This window comes from Wickerhamomyces anomalus, assembly GCF_001661255.1.
Source record: "Wickerhamomyces anomalus NRRL Y-366-8 unplaced genomic scaffold WICANscaffold_1, whole genome shotgun sequence".
Lineage (NCBI taxonomy): Eukaryota > Fungi > Ascomycota > Saccharomycetes > Phaffomycetales > Wickerhamomycetaceae > Hansenula > Hansenula anomala.
Genome location: NW_017567110.1, coordinates 366,461 through 385,637, shown reverse-complemented (window position 1 = coordinate 385,637; position 19,177 = coordinate 366,461). Strand labels below are relative to the sequence as shown.

The 19,177-nt window shown below is 33.2% G+C and overlaps 11 protein-coding genes across 11 annotated transcripts; 4 read left to right on the top strand and 7 right to left on the bottom strand.

The window, feature by feature from the left end:
* Window positions 1–171: 171 nt before the first annotated feature.
* WICANDRAFT_81943 (uncharacterized protein) lies at window positions 172–1,641 on the top strand (the record flags this gene model as incomplete). Its single annotated transcript, XM_019185312.1, has 1 exon — window positions 172–1,641. The coding sequence occupies one exon, from the start codon at window positions 172–174 to the stop codon at window positions 1,639–1,641; it is 1,470 nt and encodes a 489-aa protein (XP_019040929.1).
* Window positions 1,642–1,689: 48 nt separating this feature from the next.
* Window positions 1,690–5,199, bottom strand: SMC2 (condensin subunit SMC2; the record flags this gene model as incomplete). The annotated part of the gene is made up of 1 exon (XM_019181293.1): window positions 1,690–5,199. The coding sequence occupies one exon, from the start codon at window positions 5,197–5,199 to the stop codon at window positions 1,690–1,692; it is 3,510 nt and encodes a 1,169-aa protein (XP_019040928.1).
* Window positions 5,200–5,638: 439 nt separating this feature from the next.
* Window positions 5,639–7,075, top strand: WICANDRAFT_81951 (uncharacterized protein; the record flags this gene model as incomplete). The annotated part of the gene is made up of 2 exons (XM_019185313.1): window positions 5,639–5,966; window positions 6,003–7,075. 2 exons carry the CDS (start codon window positions 5,639–5,641, stop codon window positions 7,073–7,075), a joined length of 1,401 nt encoding a protein of 466 aa, XP_019040927.1.
* A 152-nt stretch (window positions 7,076–7,227) lies between these two features.
* RPL2A (60S ribosomal protein uL2) lies at window positions 7,228–8,297 on the bottom strand (the record flags this gene model as incomplete). The annotated part of the gene is made up of 2 exons (XM_019184293.1): window positions 7,228–7,988; window positions 8,294–8,297. 2 exons carry the CDS (start codon window positions 8,295–8,297, stop codon window positions 7,228–7,230), a joined length of 765 nt encoding a protein of 254 aa, XP_019040926.1.
* A 435-nt stretch (window positions 8,298–8,732) lies between these two features.
* Window positions 8,733–9,977, bottom strand: RRT5 (Rrt5p; the record flags this gene model as incomplete). The annotated part of the gene is made up of 2 exons (XM_019182876.1): window positions 8,733–9,642; window positions 9,730–9,977. 2 exons carry the CDS (start codon window positions 9,975–9,977, stop codon window positions 8,733–8,735), a joined length of 1,158 nt encoding a protein of 385 aa, XP_019040925.1.
* A 419-nt stretch (window positions 9,978–10,396) lies between these two features.
* On the bottom strand, window positions 10,397–10,582 carry RPL29 (60S ribosomal protein eL29; the record flags this gene model as incomplete). Its single annotated transcript, XM_019181319.1, has 1 exon — window positions 10,397–10,582. One exon carries the CDS (start codon window positions 10,580–10,582, stop codon window positions 10,397–10,399), a length of 186 nt encoding a protein of 61 aa, XP_019040924.1.
* Window positions 10,583–11,479: 897 nt separating this feature from the next.
* QCR6 (ubiquinol--cytochrome-c reductase subunit 6) lies at window positions 11,480–12,206 on the bottom strand. Its single transcript, XM_019186061.1, has 2 exons — window positions 12,076–12,206; window positions 11,480–11,934 (listed from the first exon to the last, which is right to left on the bottom strand). The coding sequence occupies exons 1-2, from the start codon at window positions 12,151–12,153 to the stop codon at window positions 11,647–11,649; spliced, it is 366 nt and encodes a 121-aa protein (XP_019040923.1). The 5' UTR covers window positions 12,154–12,206; the 3' UTR covers window positions 11,480–11,646.
* Window positions 12,207–12,403: 197 nt separating this feature from the next.
* WICANDRAFT_75916 (60S ribosomal protein eL8) lies at window positions 12,404–13,180 on the bottom strand (the record flags this gene model as incomplete). The annotated part of the gene is made up of 1 exon (XM_019184292.1): window positions 12,404–13,180. The coding sequence occupies one exon, from the start codon at window positions 13,178–13,180 to the stop codon at window positions 12,404–12,406; it is 777 nt and encodes a 258-aa protein (XP_019040922.1).
* Window positions 13,181–15,192: 2,012 nt separating this feature from the next.
* On the top strand, window positions 15,193–17,217 carry WICANDRAFT_75915 (uncharacterized protein; the record flags this gene model as incomplete). Its single annotated transcript, XM_019184291.1, has 1 exon — window positions 15,193–17,217. The coding sequence occupies one exon, from the start codon at window positions 15,193–15,195 to the stop codon at window positions 17,215–17,217; it is 2,025 nt and encodes a 674-aa protein (XP_019040921.1).
* Window positions 17,218–18,153: 936 nt separating this feature from the next.
* WICANDRAFT_59796 (uncharacterized protein) lies at window positions 18,154–18,654 on the top strand (the record flags this gene model as incomplete). The annotated part of the gene is made up of 1 exon (XM_019182875.1): window positions 18,154–18,654. The coding sequence occupies one exon, from the start codon at window positions 18,154–18,156 to the stop codon at window positions 18,652–18,654; it is 501 nt and encodes a 166-aa protein (XP_019040920.1).
* Window positions 18,655–18,825: 171 nt separating this feature from the next.
* Window positions 18,826–19,173, bottom strand: WICANDRAFT_75913 (uncharacterized protein; the record flags this gene model as incomplete). Its single annotated transcript, XM_019184290.1, has 1 exon — window positions 18,826–19,173. One exon carries the CDS (start codon window positions 19,171–19,173, stop codon window positions 18,826–18,828), a length of 348 nt encoding a protein of 115 aa, XP_019040919.1.
* Window positions 19,174–19,177: the final 4 nt, after the last annotated feature.

The following is a 19,177-nucleotide window of genomic DNA, read 5'->3' as shown; positions in this document are numbered from 1 at the left end:
TCAACCATCAACAACAGTAATAACCATCACACACTCGCTATGCCTGGATCAGTACTGGCTACTGCCACTGAATACACTCAGCTACTCCCACAAAACTATGAGCTCGAAGAAGATGAAACAATAGATTCACAAACCATAACAATCACCCAAGGAACAACATCATTACTACCCATGGAGGATCCACCTCATGGTCGTCATTTAGGTTTTTATTCAACAATTGTGCTATTCATCTGTAGGATGATCGGTTCAGGTATCTTTGCTACCCCTGGTGGGATTTATAAAGATGTTGATGGTAATAATTTGTTGTTTTTAATAATTTGGTTGATTGGTGCTGGAATTGCAATGAGTGGGTTGAGTGTCTATCTAGAATTAGGCTCTTTATTACCAAGAAGTGGTGCTACTAAAGTGTTTTTAGAATATTTGTTTCCTTGGCCCCAATATTATTCAAGTTTTATATTTGGAATTTTCAATGTTTTGTTCAATATATCTAGTGGGAATGCTTTAATCTTTGGTCAATATTTTAGATATGCTTTTGGTTTGGAGAATGATGAAATAAAAGCAAGAAATTTGGGCCTAGGATTGTTGGTTTTGACGCTTGCTGCACATGGAAGTTCAAGAAAAATTGGATTATGGATCCAAAATGTTATCGGTGGTGTGAAATTGTTCTTGATTGGGTTAATGATTTTAATTTCAATCTATGTGATGTCATTACCAACTTCAATCACGGGTATTGAAAATCATCTGACATCAGAATTATTGTTTAAATTACCAACTTTAGATAAATCATCATTAACAGTCATTTCATCAGCCATCCTCAGAACTATTTATTCATTTGGTGGATGGACAACACCTCATATGGTTCAAAATGAAATTCGTGATCCAATACGAACTTTGAAAATTGCAGCTCCATTATCAATGATATTTGTCATATTCTCCTATATTTCATTGAATTTAACTTATTTAATTGTCATCCCACCAAAGGAAATCATCAATAGTGGTGAATTGATAGGTGCAATCTTATTCCAAAAATTATTTGGTGAAGTATTGGGAAGAAAAATATTGTCATCAATAATTGCAATAAGTGCTGCAAGTAATTTATTAGTTGTTGTCTATGCAGATTCTTTATTAATTCAATCAATTGCTCGTGAAGGTTTTTTACCATTTTCTGATGCTATAGCTTCAAATTATCCAAATGGTACACCATTATTAGCATTATTGATAAACGTTTCAATTTCTATTGGTGTGTTGTTCTTGCCACAAAATGGTGATATTTACAACTATATTGTCTCTATGCAAGTTTATCCAAATCAATTATTCCATGCTGTGTTATGTATTGGTATATATAAGGCTAGATATAGATTCCCTGAAATCAAAGCACCTATCAAGAGTCCTCATATTGCTGTGATTTTTTGCTTCTTGTCTTCAACAATCATTTTTGCTGCCCCATTCAGCTCACCTTCTACTTTGGTTAAATCTTATTCATTTGGTGGTATTATTTTATTCGCTTTAGGTTCATTGTATTGGTTTGTTAATGTTAAATTATTACCTTGGTTGGGGAATTATAGAGTTGTGAGGAAGAATGTTTACTTGGTTCATGATGGCTTGAAGATTAAGAAATGGATCAAAGTGTACAATAATTAAAAAAAGAATTAAACCTTGTCATTTACATTTTCTTATTTACCCTTTTACTCACATAACACTAACAACTGAAGTACCGTCCTGGAATCTTGTTCTGAAAACTCTATTTGCATTGGTAAACATACCTTCTTTCAATGAAACAATAATAAATTGAGACCCTTTGAATCTCGTCTTGATCAAATGACCAATGTTTTGAGTATGACTTAGATCTAAAGCAGCATCAACTTCATCCAAAATATACATTGGAGCTGGTTTGAATTGTAATAGTGCTAAAATTAATGAAAGGGCAATTAATGATCTTTGACCTCCTGATAATTCAACTAAACTTTCTTTCCAAACTTTACCTAATCTAACCTTAACTTCAAGACCTTCTGTAACATCTTTACCCTCAGGTGGAACTAATTTAGAAAATGATGATGGTAACAAATCTCCAAAGATCTGGCCAAAATCTGTACTAACTTTTTCCCATGTCTTGACTAAGGTATCTCTTTTATATTCATTCAATGTGACAATTGTTTCTTCGATCTTAGATTTATCCTTTTCAATGGTTTTAATCATTTGCTTCAAGGCAGTTTCTTTCTTTTCAACATTATCAATCATACTCATAATATTTGAATTAACTTTACGTTTCATACCTTGGAATCTTTCATTCAATCTTGCAATTTGCTCATGACATTCATCAAGATTGATATTTGGATATTGTTGTATCACGCTATTCACAATGTTTTCATCATTCAACCATGAGTTTTCTTCAACTAATTCTTCAAGATGTTTACCTAATGATTTATAAGAGCCTGCTAGTTTCTCAACTTCATGGGTTAATTTTTGTGAATTTAGTTTAATATCATTAACTTGTTGATTTTTACTCTTCAAAACTTTATTCAATTCTGCAATTTCTTCATTTATGCCAACTTGATTCTCCCTTTCAACATCAATTTGTGCATTGATTTCATCAATCAATTTACCTTGGTCTTGTAATTCTTTTTCAACACTAACAGCTTGAGTTTTCAAATCTTCTATGGTAGCATCAACATCACCAACAGATTCTTTAGCTGTTTGTAATTCACCGCCAAGTTGTTCTAATTCAATTTGAGAAGATTGAAAAGTATCTTCGGCATTGTTTAATTGTTGCTCCAGTTTTGATGCTTCAGCTGCTAATGATCCAACTTCTTTTTCCAATTCTTGTAATTTTGAGCCTCTATTGGAACTAAACTCTTTCATATCGTTCTCAATCTTCGCAATTTCATTATTGATTGATTGGACTAAGCCTTGCTTTTCTTGAACAGCTTCTGTTAATTCTTGAATCTCTTTTTCATTATTTTCAAACTTGTACAAAATTTGACTTGAGGCATTTGTACGCAAGTTCTTTTCAGCCAATTGGATTTGATGGGAAGTTAAACTCAACTCATTTTGAATAGATTTTGTCTTGTCTGACAATTCTTGTTCATTTGAAAGTTCAAATTGAAAGTTTTTCAAATCATTCTGTAAAGATTTCAAATGATTGTTGACTTTGTTGTAATTTTGAATGTTCACCAATACAGATCCATTATTTTTTCTACTACCACCAGATAATGTACCTTCAGGATCATAAACATCACCTTGTAAAGTCACAGATCTAGCTCTAACTTGTGGATGGAAAGTAACCTTCTTGGCAGTATCGGCATCTTCACAAAGAAGCCTTGTACCAAAAATAAACTCCATAGCTCTTGAAACTTCAGCTTCATACCCGATTAAATTTAATGCTAATTCAACTTTTCCAGGACACAGCTCTTTGGCGATATGAACTTGTTGTTGAGATAATGTACGAGCTGCAATTTTGTTCAATGGGATAATAGTAACACGTTTTCTCAATTGACCTCTTTCTAAAAGTTGAGAGCCTGTAACCTCATTATCAACAACAATATTGTATAATCTCCCACCTGCTGCAACTTCTAAAGCAGTAGCAGAAGCAGCTTTATCTTCATCTAAACTGAACAATTGGGCAACAACACCTTTAACAGATCTGGCATTAAAATTTGAAGTTGGTTTGGTGTAAGAAAATTCAAGATTTGCAACTTTACGTTTCAGGTAGTTGACTTCATTCGTAACTTTGTGTAGTTCCCTATTGATTTCAACTTCACGTCTTTTCAAATCTTTGACTTTAGATGGATCGAATCCAACTTTTGTAAGTTGACCTTCCAAATCAGCTTGTTTCTGTTTGAGTTGGTTGATTTCTTGCAAAAATGCTTCATGTTCTTTTTTGGCTTTAGTAAGTTTTGGTTGGTTTGATTTATTATCACTGACCAAATGTTCAACTTTCATTTTGGATTGTTGGATTGAAACATTAGCAGCAGCAAGTTTTTGTTTTTCTTCTTGAAGTTGAGCATTATAACCACCGGATTTGCCTTTTGAGGAAACACCTGTTGTTAAAGTAGATAGCAATTCTTCTTTTTTGGTATGAGTTTCTTTCAGCTCTGATAAACGACTTTTTGCTTGATTATATTCTTGTTCCAAATTTTTATGAGCATTCAATCTCTTTTCAATATCAAGTTCTAAGGTTTGAATTTGGTTAATCAACTTCTGTTTTTTCTTTTCTTCATCCTTCATATTTTCAGAAATAATCCCTTTTGAGGTATTGAGTCTCGTTATTGTTTTAGATAATTCATTTTGTCTGGCTTCAAGGTCTTTCAATTTATTACCCTTTTTAGCTTCTTGTGCTTTACGCTCTTTGAATTTTTCCAAATCTTCAGTTAATGTAGCAATCTCATTGGTTAAACGTTCAATTTCAGATGATGAGTTCTCCATTATAGATTGTTTAGATTCATATTCTTCTTTCAATTTGTAAAATCTTTTAGAGTACTTGGTGAAATCGTGAGCATTGACGACACGAGAAAGCTTTTCCAAATCAGACTGAGTTTGTTGAAATTCTAAAAACATTCTCTTCTCATTTCTCAATTTCTCCAACTTTGGTTCAATTTCTTCAGCTAATAAAGATCTGATTTCTTGTAACTTTGTCTCTTTCTTTGCCATGGTCTTTTCAGCTTTATCTTTACGATCTTCAAACATCTTTGTACCAGCGGCTTCTTCAATTAATGATAAAATCTCAGCTGGTTTCATATTCAAAACTTTAGTAATCTTACCTTGCATAATCAAGAAATTTGGGTTATTGATATTTAATTGAACAGATTGAAATAATTGTAAAACAGCTTGTTGTTGAGCTCTATGACCATTAATCAAGTATTTACTAGTACCACCTAGCACAATCTGTCTAGTAACTGAGATTTTGGGAACTGATTCAAACCCAATTGGTGATTTTGCAGTATCATTATTATCAAAAACGATTGTAACACTAGCTTTAGTGACACCAGCTTGACCTCTTTTATAAATCAAATCTTGTAAGTTTGAAGCTCTCACTGTAGACATGGACGATATACCAAGGACAAAACAGATTGCATCTAAAATATTTGATTTACCTGACCCATTAAGACCTGTGATCGCGTTAAACTGGGCGTCCCAACCAGAGATCACTGTTCTGGTCGCGTATGACTTGAACCCATCGATGATTAGTTCTTCCACTCTCATCTTGAACACCTATTTCCAGTCAAAGGATGGAACTTGTCGACGCGTTTAAGATCTGTGGCAGTAAAAAGTTAAAACACTAGTTTGTTTACGCATCTTGTTTATCATTTGTTTACTTTTCGTGAATCAGAGAAATCCAAAATTGGTGTTGGGATGTTGGTACTGGTTTCTTGTAACCATGGCAACAACAGCTTTGGGAAAGGTTTCGGTTTTATCGTTAACAAAAGAGGTTCAAATTAGGTGTGTAATTAGCATTGCCAATTAAATTAAGCCCATTAATTGTTCTTACTTAAATTGAAGGAGAATGGCCAAATATTCTTCATCTGTCTAATAGCCCTTGTGTTAACAATTATAGATTGATTCGATCATGGCTAACCAAAAACCATACTCAAAGCTGAACTTTATATCGTTTGCGCTAACATGCTTCTTTAACGTTTCATTCATGGTCTTTATGAGTTCCACTCAATCGTTCTTTTTAACGGATGTTTTAGGTATTTCAACAAAGGTTGGTGATTATATCGGTACATTAGGTTTTGCTGATGAGTTGATGTCTATTTCATTAAGTCCATTTTTGGGTGCTTTGAGTGATAAGATTGGTGCTAAGCATATTCAAGTTTGTGGTGTTTTCATCGTTGGTTTATCATTTTTCATATTAACTTTAGCTAAAAATGTTTATCCTGATATGTTATTGATTAGATTATTCTTTGCTATCGGTGCTACAGCTTCTGGATCCATGATGACTGCTTTATTGGCAGAGTTATCATCATCAGGTTTTGAATTGAGCTCATTATTCAAATTCAATAAAGATCTAGAGTATTATGATCCTATTGAACAACATGAACCTCAGGAAATTAATGAAGAAGAAGCAAATAAGGCTCATAGTAAAAGAAATGGTAAATTAACATCGGTTATTGGTATCTCATCAGGCCTTGGTGCATTATTTGCAGTTTCTGCTTATTTACCACTACCAAATAAATTTGGTCAAAGGGAACCACCTGCACAAGCCTTGAAACATTCATATTTTGTTGTTGGAGCAATTGCGTTGACCTCTTCAATTTTCTTGTCATATGGGTTGTTTTCATCAAAGAATTTCAAGATCCCATTCTTGTCAAAATATCTATCCCCATATGATGATGTGTTAGATGATATTGAAGAAGAGGAACATGAAGTTCATCTTGAACAACAAAAACATACATATTTTGGACTATTGAAACTAGGGTTCTCGGAAGCTAAAGATCCAAAGATTGCATTAGCTTATCTGGGAGGGTTTCTTTCTCGATCAACAACTATTGTCAGTGCTGTTTTTCTTCCATTATATGTTAATAAATACTATTATAAAGAAGGTATCTGTTCCACCGCAGATAGATCAAGTTGCAGAGAGGCCTATATTCAAGCAGCTATTCTTACAGGTATTGTCCATATGGTTTCATTAATATTTGCCCCAATATTTGGTTTCACAGCTGATAAATTTGGCCGTAAAAACTCTATGATTATATCATGTATCTTTGGTATAGTTAGCTCATTTGGTTTTGCATTTTCTAAAAGCCCAAAAAGTGCTGCTGCTGTTGTTTTCAGTTGTTTCCTTGGTGCCAGTCAAATAGGAATTATCTTAACTTCAATGTCGTTATGTACAGATAAGAAAAGAGCGCATAATGGATCGATTTCAGGTGTTTATTCATTAGTTGGTGGTATTGGTATCTTGATCATCTCCAAAGTTGGTGGTTATTCAGCTGATTTTTGGATTGGTGCGCCATTCATTATTCTTGGTGGATTTCAGATAATTACAATTGTTGCTTCACTTTACGCTGGAGGTAAACTAGATTTCCTGCTTTCAAAATTTTCTGCAAGATTACAACTACCAGAGGATGAAGATGCTTAGTTAGATAATGAGTTCGATGTGTGTAAATACAAATAAACAATTTAAGAACAATTTTAAAGTACATTAAGATGATATTTTATTTTCAAAAAACAAAGAAGAAAAAGCCCCCAATAATAAATTCGTGTATATAATAATGAAATTTGTTACATAACTTAATCTTGAGTTTTTTGAGAACCACGTAACAAACCAGTTCTTCTAGCAGCAATCAAACCAGCCTTTTGACCTGGAACAGCACCTCTTGAAATGGTTGAAGCTTTACCAATATGTTGATGGTTACCACCACCGTGAGGATGGTCAACTGGATTCATAGCAACACCACGAGTTTTTGGCCATGAGTTACGTTTAACTCTGTATTTGTGGAAGGCTCTACCAGCTTTCAATAATGGTTTATCAACACGACCACCACCGGCAATAACACCAATGACACCTCTGGCATCTGATGAAACAATTTTTTTAGCACCAGATGGTAATTTAATTCTGGTTTTGTTTTCGTCTGGGTTGTGACCAATAACGATAACGTAGTTACCAGAAGTTCTGGCAACAGCACCACGATCACCTGGTTTTTCTTCAACGTTTGAAACAATAGTACCTTCTGGGACTGAACCTAATGGTAAAACGTTACCAACGTTTAATGAAGCCTTTTTACCAGCGTAGATAAATTGACCAGTGTAAACACCTTCGTTAGCAATGAAAGTTTCTTCACGTAATTTGTATTTATATGGATCACGGAAAACAACTTTAGCTAATGGGGCACCTCTACCAGCATCGTGGATGATTTGTTTGACAACACCACGGATGTAACCATGACGTTCAGCATAATCTAAGGTTCTTAGTTTAGCAGCACCTTCTCTTAATCTGGTGTGAGCGGTGAAGATTGAACCAGCACCTTTTCTTTGGTTACGAATAACTCTACCTATAGGAAAAAATTGTTAGTATACTGTCTTAGGCTTTGAAAATGACAACATGGACTAAAATAACGATCAATATTTCTAATAAGTTGACAAATGATTCTCTTTGTGTGTATCTTTCCATTTCCTTTGTGTTCTTGTACGATTTGTTCTACTCTTACTCCATTATCCAGTACAAATCTATAATTTTTCACCTCTTTCAAATCTGGCAAACTTCAAACTCTGTATATCTGACTCTTGATAATTTTACTACTCTTGATAATATTGATCTCCTTCTCATCCATATCTATGTCTTTATATCATCACATACCCATTGTTGATTATATTTGGTTGGTGTTTTCAATACTCGTTACAACTAAAGTTGAGTTTGAGTTACTCTTTTTCAAGTTTTCACTAGAGGGTTTGCAAAATTGTTTTCGCAAAGTGCTGCGTAACCTTTCTCGATCGGGCACTGAAATGAGTGGGACTGCTCTGCGAACACATCCACACACCACATTGTGGCATAAAATCTGGACCATGTGTAAATCTCAGAACAGAAATCTCTGGACCAGATCAGGTGTACCTTTGGTGGTTCAAAGCCCTGGTCACTTATAGTGCTGCCAGATCACCATGTGTAAATTTATCACTACAATAAACAACATTTAGTTTAATTATATTTACGTGCATTCAATTCAAAAGTTAAGACAAAAAGCATGCAATTTTTACACTAGGTCTGATATCTTCAATAAGTTAGATTGGATCATTAATCGTTAAGCTTCAACAGTTTGCACAGCTGGTTTCTCATTTTCAAAACCTTCAAAACCTTCATCATCTTCTTGAACAACATTAATTGAATCACGATGGTTATCAGCTTCAGACTTTTCAACCGCTGCTTGGGCTGCTGCATTGGCTTCTTGCTCTAGCTTCTCATTTTTCTTTTGACGAGCTGCTGCTGCCTTTTTGACATCTTCAATTTTTGAAACATAAGCTGCACGGACAATAACAGGCTTACCTTTGACCTTCTCATTTGATAAAGCTTCAATTGCTTTAGGAACACCATCTTCAACAGTTAAGGTAACTAAGGCAGAAACATATCTTTGATGGAAACGCAATGGGTGTTGCTTTTTGCTGAAACGATTCTTGAAGATATAAACATCAGTTGGAGCATAATCATGAAAGAATAAACGAAGATCACCATCAGTTGCTTTTGGAGAAAGACGGCTTATGAAGACTGTATCTTTGGAAACTTCTCTCTCTTCAACATTTGGGGACTGAGATTTAGTTTCTTCAGATTCACCAGAAGCTTCTTCACAACACAGAGCCGGTTCATCTCCTTCAATATTATCTGATGCTTCTTGTTGTTCATTACCTTCTGCAGCACCAGTATCAAGTGTGGCTTCTTCTTCATCAATCTTTTCTGGGACTGATTTGACATCATCTTTTGATTTACCAAATGGACCTCTTCTAGATCTTGATCTTTTGATAACTTTATTACCTGGTGAATATTCAACAAAAGATTTAACACGAAGTGCACGCCCATCAACAAACTTACCATTGATTTCAGTTTTGGCCAGTTCTGCATCTTCTTCAGAAGTGAATTCAATATAGGCAATACCTAAAGATTTCTGATGAAATGATTTAAACCCTCTGACAGTTTGACTTGGAACAATAATAGAGATACTAAACATGTTAGCTGTTAGCCTAGCGCTTAAAGAAACACCATCAATTGGATTAATGTTGAAGCAAATATGGGTATTTGTATCTTACATTTCATATTCCTTCAATAAATCTTTCAAATCATCTTCAGTTGTTTGATAACTAACATTGGAGATATAAAGACGTTTTGGATTAACTTTAGCACCTTCATATTGTTCCTCATTGACAGTAGCAGTAGTTAATGGTTCATCAACCGTTCCATCAACTGAAACCACAGCGGTATTACCAACCAATTCAGATGGAGTTGCGCTTAAAAGAGCTTCTGGGGCGCTTGGACTAATACTTTCTGATTCTGGCATCATTGACGTTCTTAAATCAATAAAATAACGTCTTCACTGCGATAACGATGCATTCTAAAAGATCAAATAGAGAATTACAATTCAAAGGTTTGTCAATGATTTTTAAAGAGAACGTTTTACGGCGGCTAATTATGGTTTACCACAAAACCAAAATTAAAAAATCAAGATGACAGAACATGGGCACTAATAAGGACATTGAATCATCTCTTAATTGGTTATTCCGTAATCTTAGATCTGCTTTATCCTCTTATTCCTCTCCTTAATATCTTACAATCCTTTGGACTTTATTCTTTTTTAATTTTTCTTAACCATTAAAATGATATACATAAAAACTTCAACTGTGAACACATCAAAAGCCAAAAAACTATAATTTAATTAAACAACCATCTGTATTTGTAAATGAAATGAATTTAATAAATCTATTTTTCAGCACGAGCAGCAGCTAAAGCTTTAGCAGTTCCGTGTAAAGCATGTTTGTGGTTACGACGGAATTTTGGATCAACACCTTTTAATGAAGGGTATCTGTGAGTCTTTGGTTTTTTGATACCGTTTCTGTGGGCTTTTCTGGTTTGGTTATGGTTGGTATGATTCTTTGATTTAGACATTTCTATAATTGTTAGTTATGTTCTTAACCTTTTTATGTACGTTGTCTTTGGAATTGGGAGATGAACACTTATTGGAAGTAGACTCAACATTAATATGGTACTCTACGTATAATGTCTTTGATTTCTCATTCTGTGTGGTCATTACGACGTCCTGATCATTTAAGCAAAGGTCTTGAATCTCTTCATTATTGAAATGGCCCCTCTTTCTCTGACATTCATTCTTCAGACACAATACTGTGCTTTCTGTTCTCTCTCTTCTATGATATTCATCTCTGATCCAGTGACACTAGTTGTGTACTTACTTAACCGTAGTTTTGTTGATGTATATAAGCTTCTTTTAAAACAGTGTCAGTTTGGTTTTCAAGTTATTTTCATTAATTTTGACCAAAGGACTGGCCTGCAAAGCGCGTGTGCTGTCGCTACCAATCTTCTTTTTTTTTCAGTGACGAAAATAGAAGAGGGCCATAGAGTGCGATTACCGATTTCTGGGATTTATCACTGGGCAACACCGATTTCGTTAGGTTTGTTTGGATTTTTCTGCTGTGACTGTTGAGAAGTCATGTGATGTCAGGTGACATCGACCACATTAGGGCTTTACTAAACTTTAATGTTTTAGATCAAAACAACTGATATGATTAGATTGTGCCAGCATACTACTACCGATAACAATAAGTTACTTTGCGATTGGAACCAATGTCTAAGATGATTAGTTAAATAGGTGATTGGTTACATTTGCAATGGCCTATTCGCAGGACTATTGGCTAACAATATAGTGATCAAGATCCAATCAACCTTTCTACATCAGTATTATCTGAACATAAATCATTATATTTTTCTTTTCTAATTGTGATTTTATGAATGTTTGAGACCAAAAGAATTGAAAAGCTCTTCAGTCCTCAAGGTATGAATATTATATACATTAAGTGTATTTTTTGGATTTTCTGAATATAGTTTTGTGATAAATAATTGAAACTTGGAATGTGTAATAGATAAATCTAGTGATAAAAATAATGATAAACAACTGTTGAAACTGATCCCCCTAATACTTCGAAACTAAAAGTGATCTATTTTAATTTGTAGAATAATCTTGGAGCGGTACAGTCATTAACACAATGCTGTAGATGGAAGAATTCTTCAACACAATCTTCTTTGTAGTCTTTATCTTCATAACCTTCTTCTTCTTGTTCTTTGGTGACTCTTTCAACACATTCAGCGTAATGGTGAACATGAGGAACACAAGCTGGGGTTTCTTCACAAGAAGATCTGATAACATCTAATGGATCACCACCTTCTTCTTCATCTTCGTCATCTTCATCTTCATCTTCGTCTTCTTCTTCTTCTTCCTCCTCTTCTTCCTATAACAAACAATAGGTTAGTAATTCAGTCAATCAATGAAAACAGAGATAGTAGATCATAGTCTTTAGGTTAGCAGTCTCCAAATGTACTAATAACCCAATATTTATGCATTCACTACTTCTCTCTCCAGTACATACATCATTTTCAGCTTTGGCTAAAGTTGGGACGAAAGCATCTTTTAGCTCATCAAGAGCATCGGCAATGAGGGCAAGCATCGTTACGTTGGTGATGTTGGTTGGTTGACGTTGGTTTCAATGTTTACCACTTTGTTTTCAACGGTTTCAATTTTTTTATGAGATGATTTTTTGTAAAGTGTTTTTCATAGCTTTTCATTGGCTCAAATTCGCGAAATCTTGTGAAAAAAAAATACAGACGATAAAGTACAAGATATTAATCATAATTAAACCCAAAAAAAACCACTCTTCATTACTATACAATGTTTATATAAATTAATTTTCGTTAACTCTAAGCTTTTTCAGCAGCTTTGGCTCTTTTAGAAGCCTTGGCTTGGGATTTAGCACCCAAGATATGACCACCCCAGTGTTTTCTGTTTTCTTCAAACTTGTCATTAAAGTTAGCAGTAACAGTTGAAACTAAAGTAGCTAAAGCAGATTCATCTTCTGGTTGAACTTCAGTTAAGGCAGCAACAGCTGAAGTTTTCAAATGGACTAAAGTACCTAATCTAGCTTTACCTTTCACAATAGCATATGGAATTCCTAATTTTCTGCATAAAGCTGGTAAAAAGATAACTAATTCAATTGGGTCAACATCGTTGGCAATTAAAACTAATTTAGCTTTTTTGTTTTCAATTAAGGAAACAACATGGTTTAAACCATATTTAACAACAAATGGTTTTGGAGAAGCATCTTGTTTAGATTTACCTTCAGCAATAGCGGCAGCTTCTTTAGTTAATCTTTCTTTCTTTTGAGCAGCAGTTTCTGGTCTGTATTTGTTGAATAATTTGAAAGCTTGAGCAGCAGTGTTTCTATCCAAAGTGTGTTGGAATTGAGCAATAGCTGGAGGAACTTTTAATCTCATAGATAAGACTTTTCTTTGTCTTTGTAATCTAACATATTCTGGCCATTTAACAAATCTTGACAAGTTTCTTTTTGGTTGAATGTTTTGACCAATACCAAATTTCTTTGGTTTGGATTCAGCTAATGGGTTTTTAGAACCACTTGAAGCTTTTTTGTTCTTAGTAGCGAATGGAGCTGGAGCAACTTTTTTAGCAGGCTGTATCATTGAGATTTGTTAGTTCAACTAATTCTAAATAGAATCATGAAAGCTAACTTGAACACATCTCTACAGTAATTTTAATATTCATTCAAATAATTAAAAAAACTCAGCCTGTGCAACAAGGAGATTGTATGCACATTCATTAAAAATGGTGGAAATCAAAAAGCCTTCATCAACAAAGTCCACAAGTTGAATATAATCCATTAGCAATAAGGGTTAATTCTTATCTGAAAGATATTTAACAATGCTTCTTCCCTTGAAAAATGAATTAAAGAGTAAAACTTCTTTAATGGCAAATTGATGTAAAAAAAATTTCACACCTTTATAATAGAACATCGTCAACACCCCAAGTGCAGTACCGTTGTAGATATGCGCAAGGAGCTCCATTAATGTCTTTTTTTTCTGTCCCTAAGGGCAATGAACACTTACAGCCATCTTTGTAATTATAATTTGGTATCAAATAAGTTTGTTGATGATTTGGAAAAGATGAAGGAGAATTGAAGAAGTTGAAAATTTTTTTAACTCTTCCCATTTGTTTGAAATGGTTTGTCCACTCAAAATTCAATCGGTTGGAACACATTTGACTGTCATTTTCAGTAGTGACAATATCAGATGTATAACTTGAGTTAGGTTTTAACTGTTTAAAGAAGACTGTGTTAAAGTTGTTTTGATATCAGAGGTTATCTTGAAGCTAACCAAGTGGAAAAGATATTACGAAGGTCAATTTCCAGAAAAAATATGGTATATTGATAATAAATAATACATCAAAAGGTCAAATCTAGTGGATAGTTGAGTTGTGGAGCATAATGTTTCGGCAGTTTGAGCAACTGAATAATGAATCCAAGACTCCAATGCGCCTTAAACAATAACACATGTATACCAAATACCATCTTTAACAAATCTTTCTTTGTCTTCTTGGGTTTCAGTTGGAGCAGCAGTACTGAAGATAGTTGATGGTTGCATTTTGTGAAATTATTGAGTAGTCTTCCTTGATATTGGTGGTAAAGATAATGAACTAAAACAAAAGAGTTGACAAGAATGAAATCGATTTCTACTTCATTTATAGTCTTTTGGTTAAATCAAATCAAATATTTGACATCAAATGGGTGTAGTTGTGAACCTTCCTCTTTTGGAAGACACAAAGAAATTTGGCTATAGATTTGAAACATGAACGATTAACGATTTTGTGTCAAATATGTTTTATCACCTTATATGACGACAGGTAAGATTCTCTTACTTTTCAAACATCAATACGCTAAATTGAATAATCATATATTTCTTTCATTTGTTCGAAATTGGAATGTTTGAATCAATTCTGGGACGCAATATTATCTTCACCGGTGCGAAATTGTATGTGGAATGCGCGCAACGTCTCTATCTCTTATTCAAATCATGAAAGTACGCTGCATGATTCACTGACTTTAACTTGAATAAATAGCATTTGTAAAGGTTAATTGGCTTATCATACTACCCATGAGCATAATAATGAATTTATATGAAATTTTCGAAATTCTTCAAATTATAAATTTTACCAACCAGCTAAAATTATTTTAAAATTCAAATTCAATCAACACAAAATTCAAAATTCAAAAAACTTTTCAAAACCAACTGAAAACTTGCAATATGTAATATAATAGTTACTTTTACTAATTAATGTAGTATTAAATTGAAATATTCCAGAAAGATCTTAAGTTTTGTTAAGTTAAAATAGAAGTCACGTGACTTGGAATATAATATATTCTATCCACGAACATAAGAAATACGATAAAATCGTGAAACAAACTCCCAAAAATGAAACTTGTGAGCTTAAGAGGATCTGAAACTCTCTTCTGCTACCACATTTCAATCAAATTAGGCTAAAAGCTGGTAATTTAGACCGTATTAAATACAATTTTGTTCGCGAAAATCCAAACGCGACACGATCATGAAGCCACAAGAAATTACGAAATGCAACCCATAATTTAACAAAGATTATCATCAATCATCTCTTTCAATTGAACTGAACATTGGATCATACAATGTCAGATCAAGTTAACCCTGACAGACCACAAAGAAGAAATGGGCCTGATCAATCATTGTCACAACCAGCAGCTAAGAAAAGGAAAAATGTCATCAATATCTTATCGTTACCAGAGGAAGCATTAATCAAAATTGCATCATTCTTAACTCAGGAAGATACCTTATCATTATTATATTCAAACAAGGCTTTCGAAAGAGCATGTAAGACTAGGCTTTATAAGAAGATAATCATCTGTGAAAAATATCAAGATCATTATTTTTTTGATATGTGTAATGAAAAAAAAATTACAATTTTATCAGGTTGGGATAATATTTTAAATTTTTTCAGAATGTTTCATATGAAAAGTTTTAATGATTCACCTATTGATATATCTAAATGTGTTGAAGATATTACAAGTTATAATTTTTTAGATCGTGGACGTGTTGATTCTTATAAAGTTTTATCTCATTCAGATTTAACCACAATTTTAAATTTAAGACAATTTTGGAATACTGTTATTAACGGATTTGATAATTTGAAAGTGCTTGTCATTCCAAATTTACCATTGGAGAAAATCTTCTGTCTTAGTCCAAAACTTCGATACAATTTGCAAAAAATATCAATCTGTACAGAAGATGATGGTGCTTTAGGCTCGTTAGATAAATATGATATTAAACTACCAAGTTTAAAGGTATTGAAACTAAACTTTGGAAAATCACTCGAGAAAGCAAAAAGTGCCATTGATGTGGTGTTAAAAGTTATAACAAGTGATCAAATGCAAAATAGTACTTTGGAGGAAATTGAGTTAAATGGATTATTTGGACAAGCTGATAGACACACTGAACATACATTAAGACATTTAAATTTTACAAATGATATAAATTTGACATCTGTTTTCGTAAAGGGATTTAATAAAGGATCCAAATGGGAACCATATCAATTTGTGTCCTCAATTTCTGATAATGAGGCGGAAACTGACAGTGAGAATGAAATTGAAGGTGAAAGAGATGAGGCGGAGGATGAAATTTTCAGAAATGCACAGGAACCCCATGAAATGGACGGATATGACGCAGCAGCAACTGATAGAGAATCACAAATTGCTTATCTTTTAAGCGAAATCGAAGGTTCTGATGTTGTCTTTAATGGGTTGTCAAAAACTGTATCGGGATTATTGTATCCTATTTTGATGCATCTTCGTAAGAAGTCTGTTAGGTTTAACAATATTAAGAAGTTGAGTTTAAGCAACTTTGAAATACCCAGAGAAAGATTTGAGGATGAAACTTCCATTCAATTACTTGTTAGAACAATATTCCCCAATATAGAGAATCATGTTGAATGCTTGGAACTTAGAAATATCATTAATACCACTTTCCATGATCCATACCGGAATAATGTCCCATATTTTCAAAGTGATATTCCTCCTTCTGCTATAAATATATTTTCAGATTCACCAAAACAGTTTCCTCGTTTGAAAAAAATTTTTTGTTGTTGTGGTATTGACGACAGTGATATTCAAGATATTCTTGAAGATGTTGACCGAGAAAACAAATATAATGTTTGCAAACTCCAACTATATGAATTGAAAAATCTATTGATTAAATCTCCATCGGTTGAAAACATAGTTGTTTATGCTTCAAGGCATGTTCATTTAAGGCATTTTTACAGGCTGATTAGTGAAACAACTTTCAGAGATAACTTGAAGAAACTAACTTTTGCTAAACCTGATCATTTTACTCAAGTTGCAAGAAAGATTTTGAATGCTAGAGTGTTTAAAAAATTCAATCATTTCAGAAATTTAAAAGTTTTGGATGATTATTATTTTGGTTGTTCTAAAAAATTGGTTGAACATTTTATTAAAACTTCAAGAGTTAATGATTTTGATGATAAAGATTCTATATCACATACAGAAGATACAGAATTTTTCAAAGAAGAATTTGAATATTTATTTGCAAATGATGTGAAGAAGTTTTTCAGAGTTTGTAAGAATTTACAAGAGTTTACTTATCATGGGTACACATTTGAAAGAAAGAATTTTTTAATATGATGGAATGAAAGACGTACTAAAGAATCATTGAGATGTAGAATTCAACGTATAAAATTAATCATGAAATCTGTAACTTTCTTTGTTGGCTGTACAATTCCAATCCCTAAAAGTTGTCCAAATGTCCAACTTCAGCATTACAGAATATTCCCATCAAAGAACGGCTAATAAGATTGAAATAATCACCCCCTATTTCCAAAGTCTACTCATGATAATTTGCAAGTATGGGTCCACCTAGACAGGTAGTTTATCCGTTGGTCTTTCCTTTTGTTGGGCTACACCCAGTTCTACGTTACACCCAATGTTAATCCGGGATGACTATTCCATGGAAACCATGATCATGAGCTATCAGCCACTGTTAATTCTTAATGGCTCATAAACAGATGCTTTTGAGCTGCAAATCTCCAGATTTCAGCTCTTTAGTCACTTCAAATTCGATATCATGACTTTTCTGCATCCTTCGGATTTAGCTGGACTTAACTCTGAGCTTTAGAAAAGTGGAATAGCGTAGCAACTGCTATTAAACTCTCCTCAATGTGATTAATCTTGACCAATAATAATTCCATAAGTATTTTAAAGCCCCTTGGAAATTTGAATCATTGAAAATTGGTTGTTTTGTGTTGAATTGCTATAAAAGTTTGTTGTGAATTCTCCTCCAACGCTTTTCTTTTTCCAAAAAAAACTGGAGATAATTCAACACAAAACAACCAATTTTCAATGATTCAGAACGAAAAACAGGTGAATAATCAGGAGAAAGCATCAAAGTGTGGAACGAGTGATTTTAATAAACAAGTGACCATTTAATCAAGGGGTTGAGTGTTTGAAAAAAGTATAAATACCATGGTTTAGCAAGGTTATTGAAACCATTATTCTTTTGTACTCATCAGTGTATTCAAACACAAGTTACAACAACTACAACTACAAACAACTCAATCTACAATGGCTAAGAAAGATAAACAACAACAAAAAAAATCAAGACAATCAAATGGTAAATTACAGGAATTTGAAGATTTGGAATCATTTGAACAATTCTTGAAGGATGAAAAAGAAGATCATGAATATGCTAATGCTCATGCCCATATCAACTATATCCCACCATTCGTATTGGCTGCTTCTCATAATGATCCTGATAAAGTGAAGGATTCTCAAAATAGAAAAAACAAGAAATTTGTTAGACATTTACATCAACATGTTGAAAAACATTTATTAGCTGAAATCAAAGAGAAGTCTGGTTTACAACTCAATTTCAACAAACCTGAAACTATTGAAGATTTTGATACGATAACTTGGAAATATGTTGATGAGTCAAATCATGGTTTGGATGAAAATGATGAAAAATTCAAAGTTGAAGTTTTGATCAAGTGTAATTCTGAAAATGCTTATGTTGATGTTAACTATAACACTTTACCAATCAATGATGACTTGCAAGTGCATATATAACCATGGAACATATCCATGTAATAGATTTTCATCTATTTTGGTTGACTGGCTTCAATTATATTTATCTAGAGCTGGTCTGAATTAGCTTATTATTTTAATTATTTTTATACTTTATTATGAATTTATGTGCTACGTGATTATGATTATCAATTAAAACAACATTAATGTAGTTCAGTTATTAGCATGATCATCCCTATTTTTGATTGATTGCTTAATACAATATAGTTCATAGTAAACTTTATCAATATCATTCATATCTTGTGTTCTTTTCTTGAACTTATTCCTATAGGGCCTGATATGTGCAATCTTTCTCAAAGTTTGTGTCATCTCTTCCTTAACTAATCGAACCGAGTTCTCAGCATATTTATGAATGATTTCAGAATCTAGATCAATATATCTGGATGGAAATGCTTTGAAAAGCATTTCATTTCTCTCCTTTATGATATTATTAAACCCCCTAAGATCCATCGCTTTGTATAAAATACCAAGAGCTCTCCCGTGTGCCATGACCAGTGCCATTTTA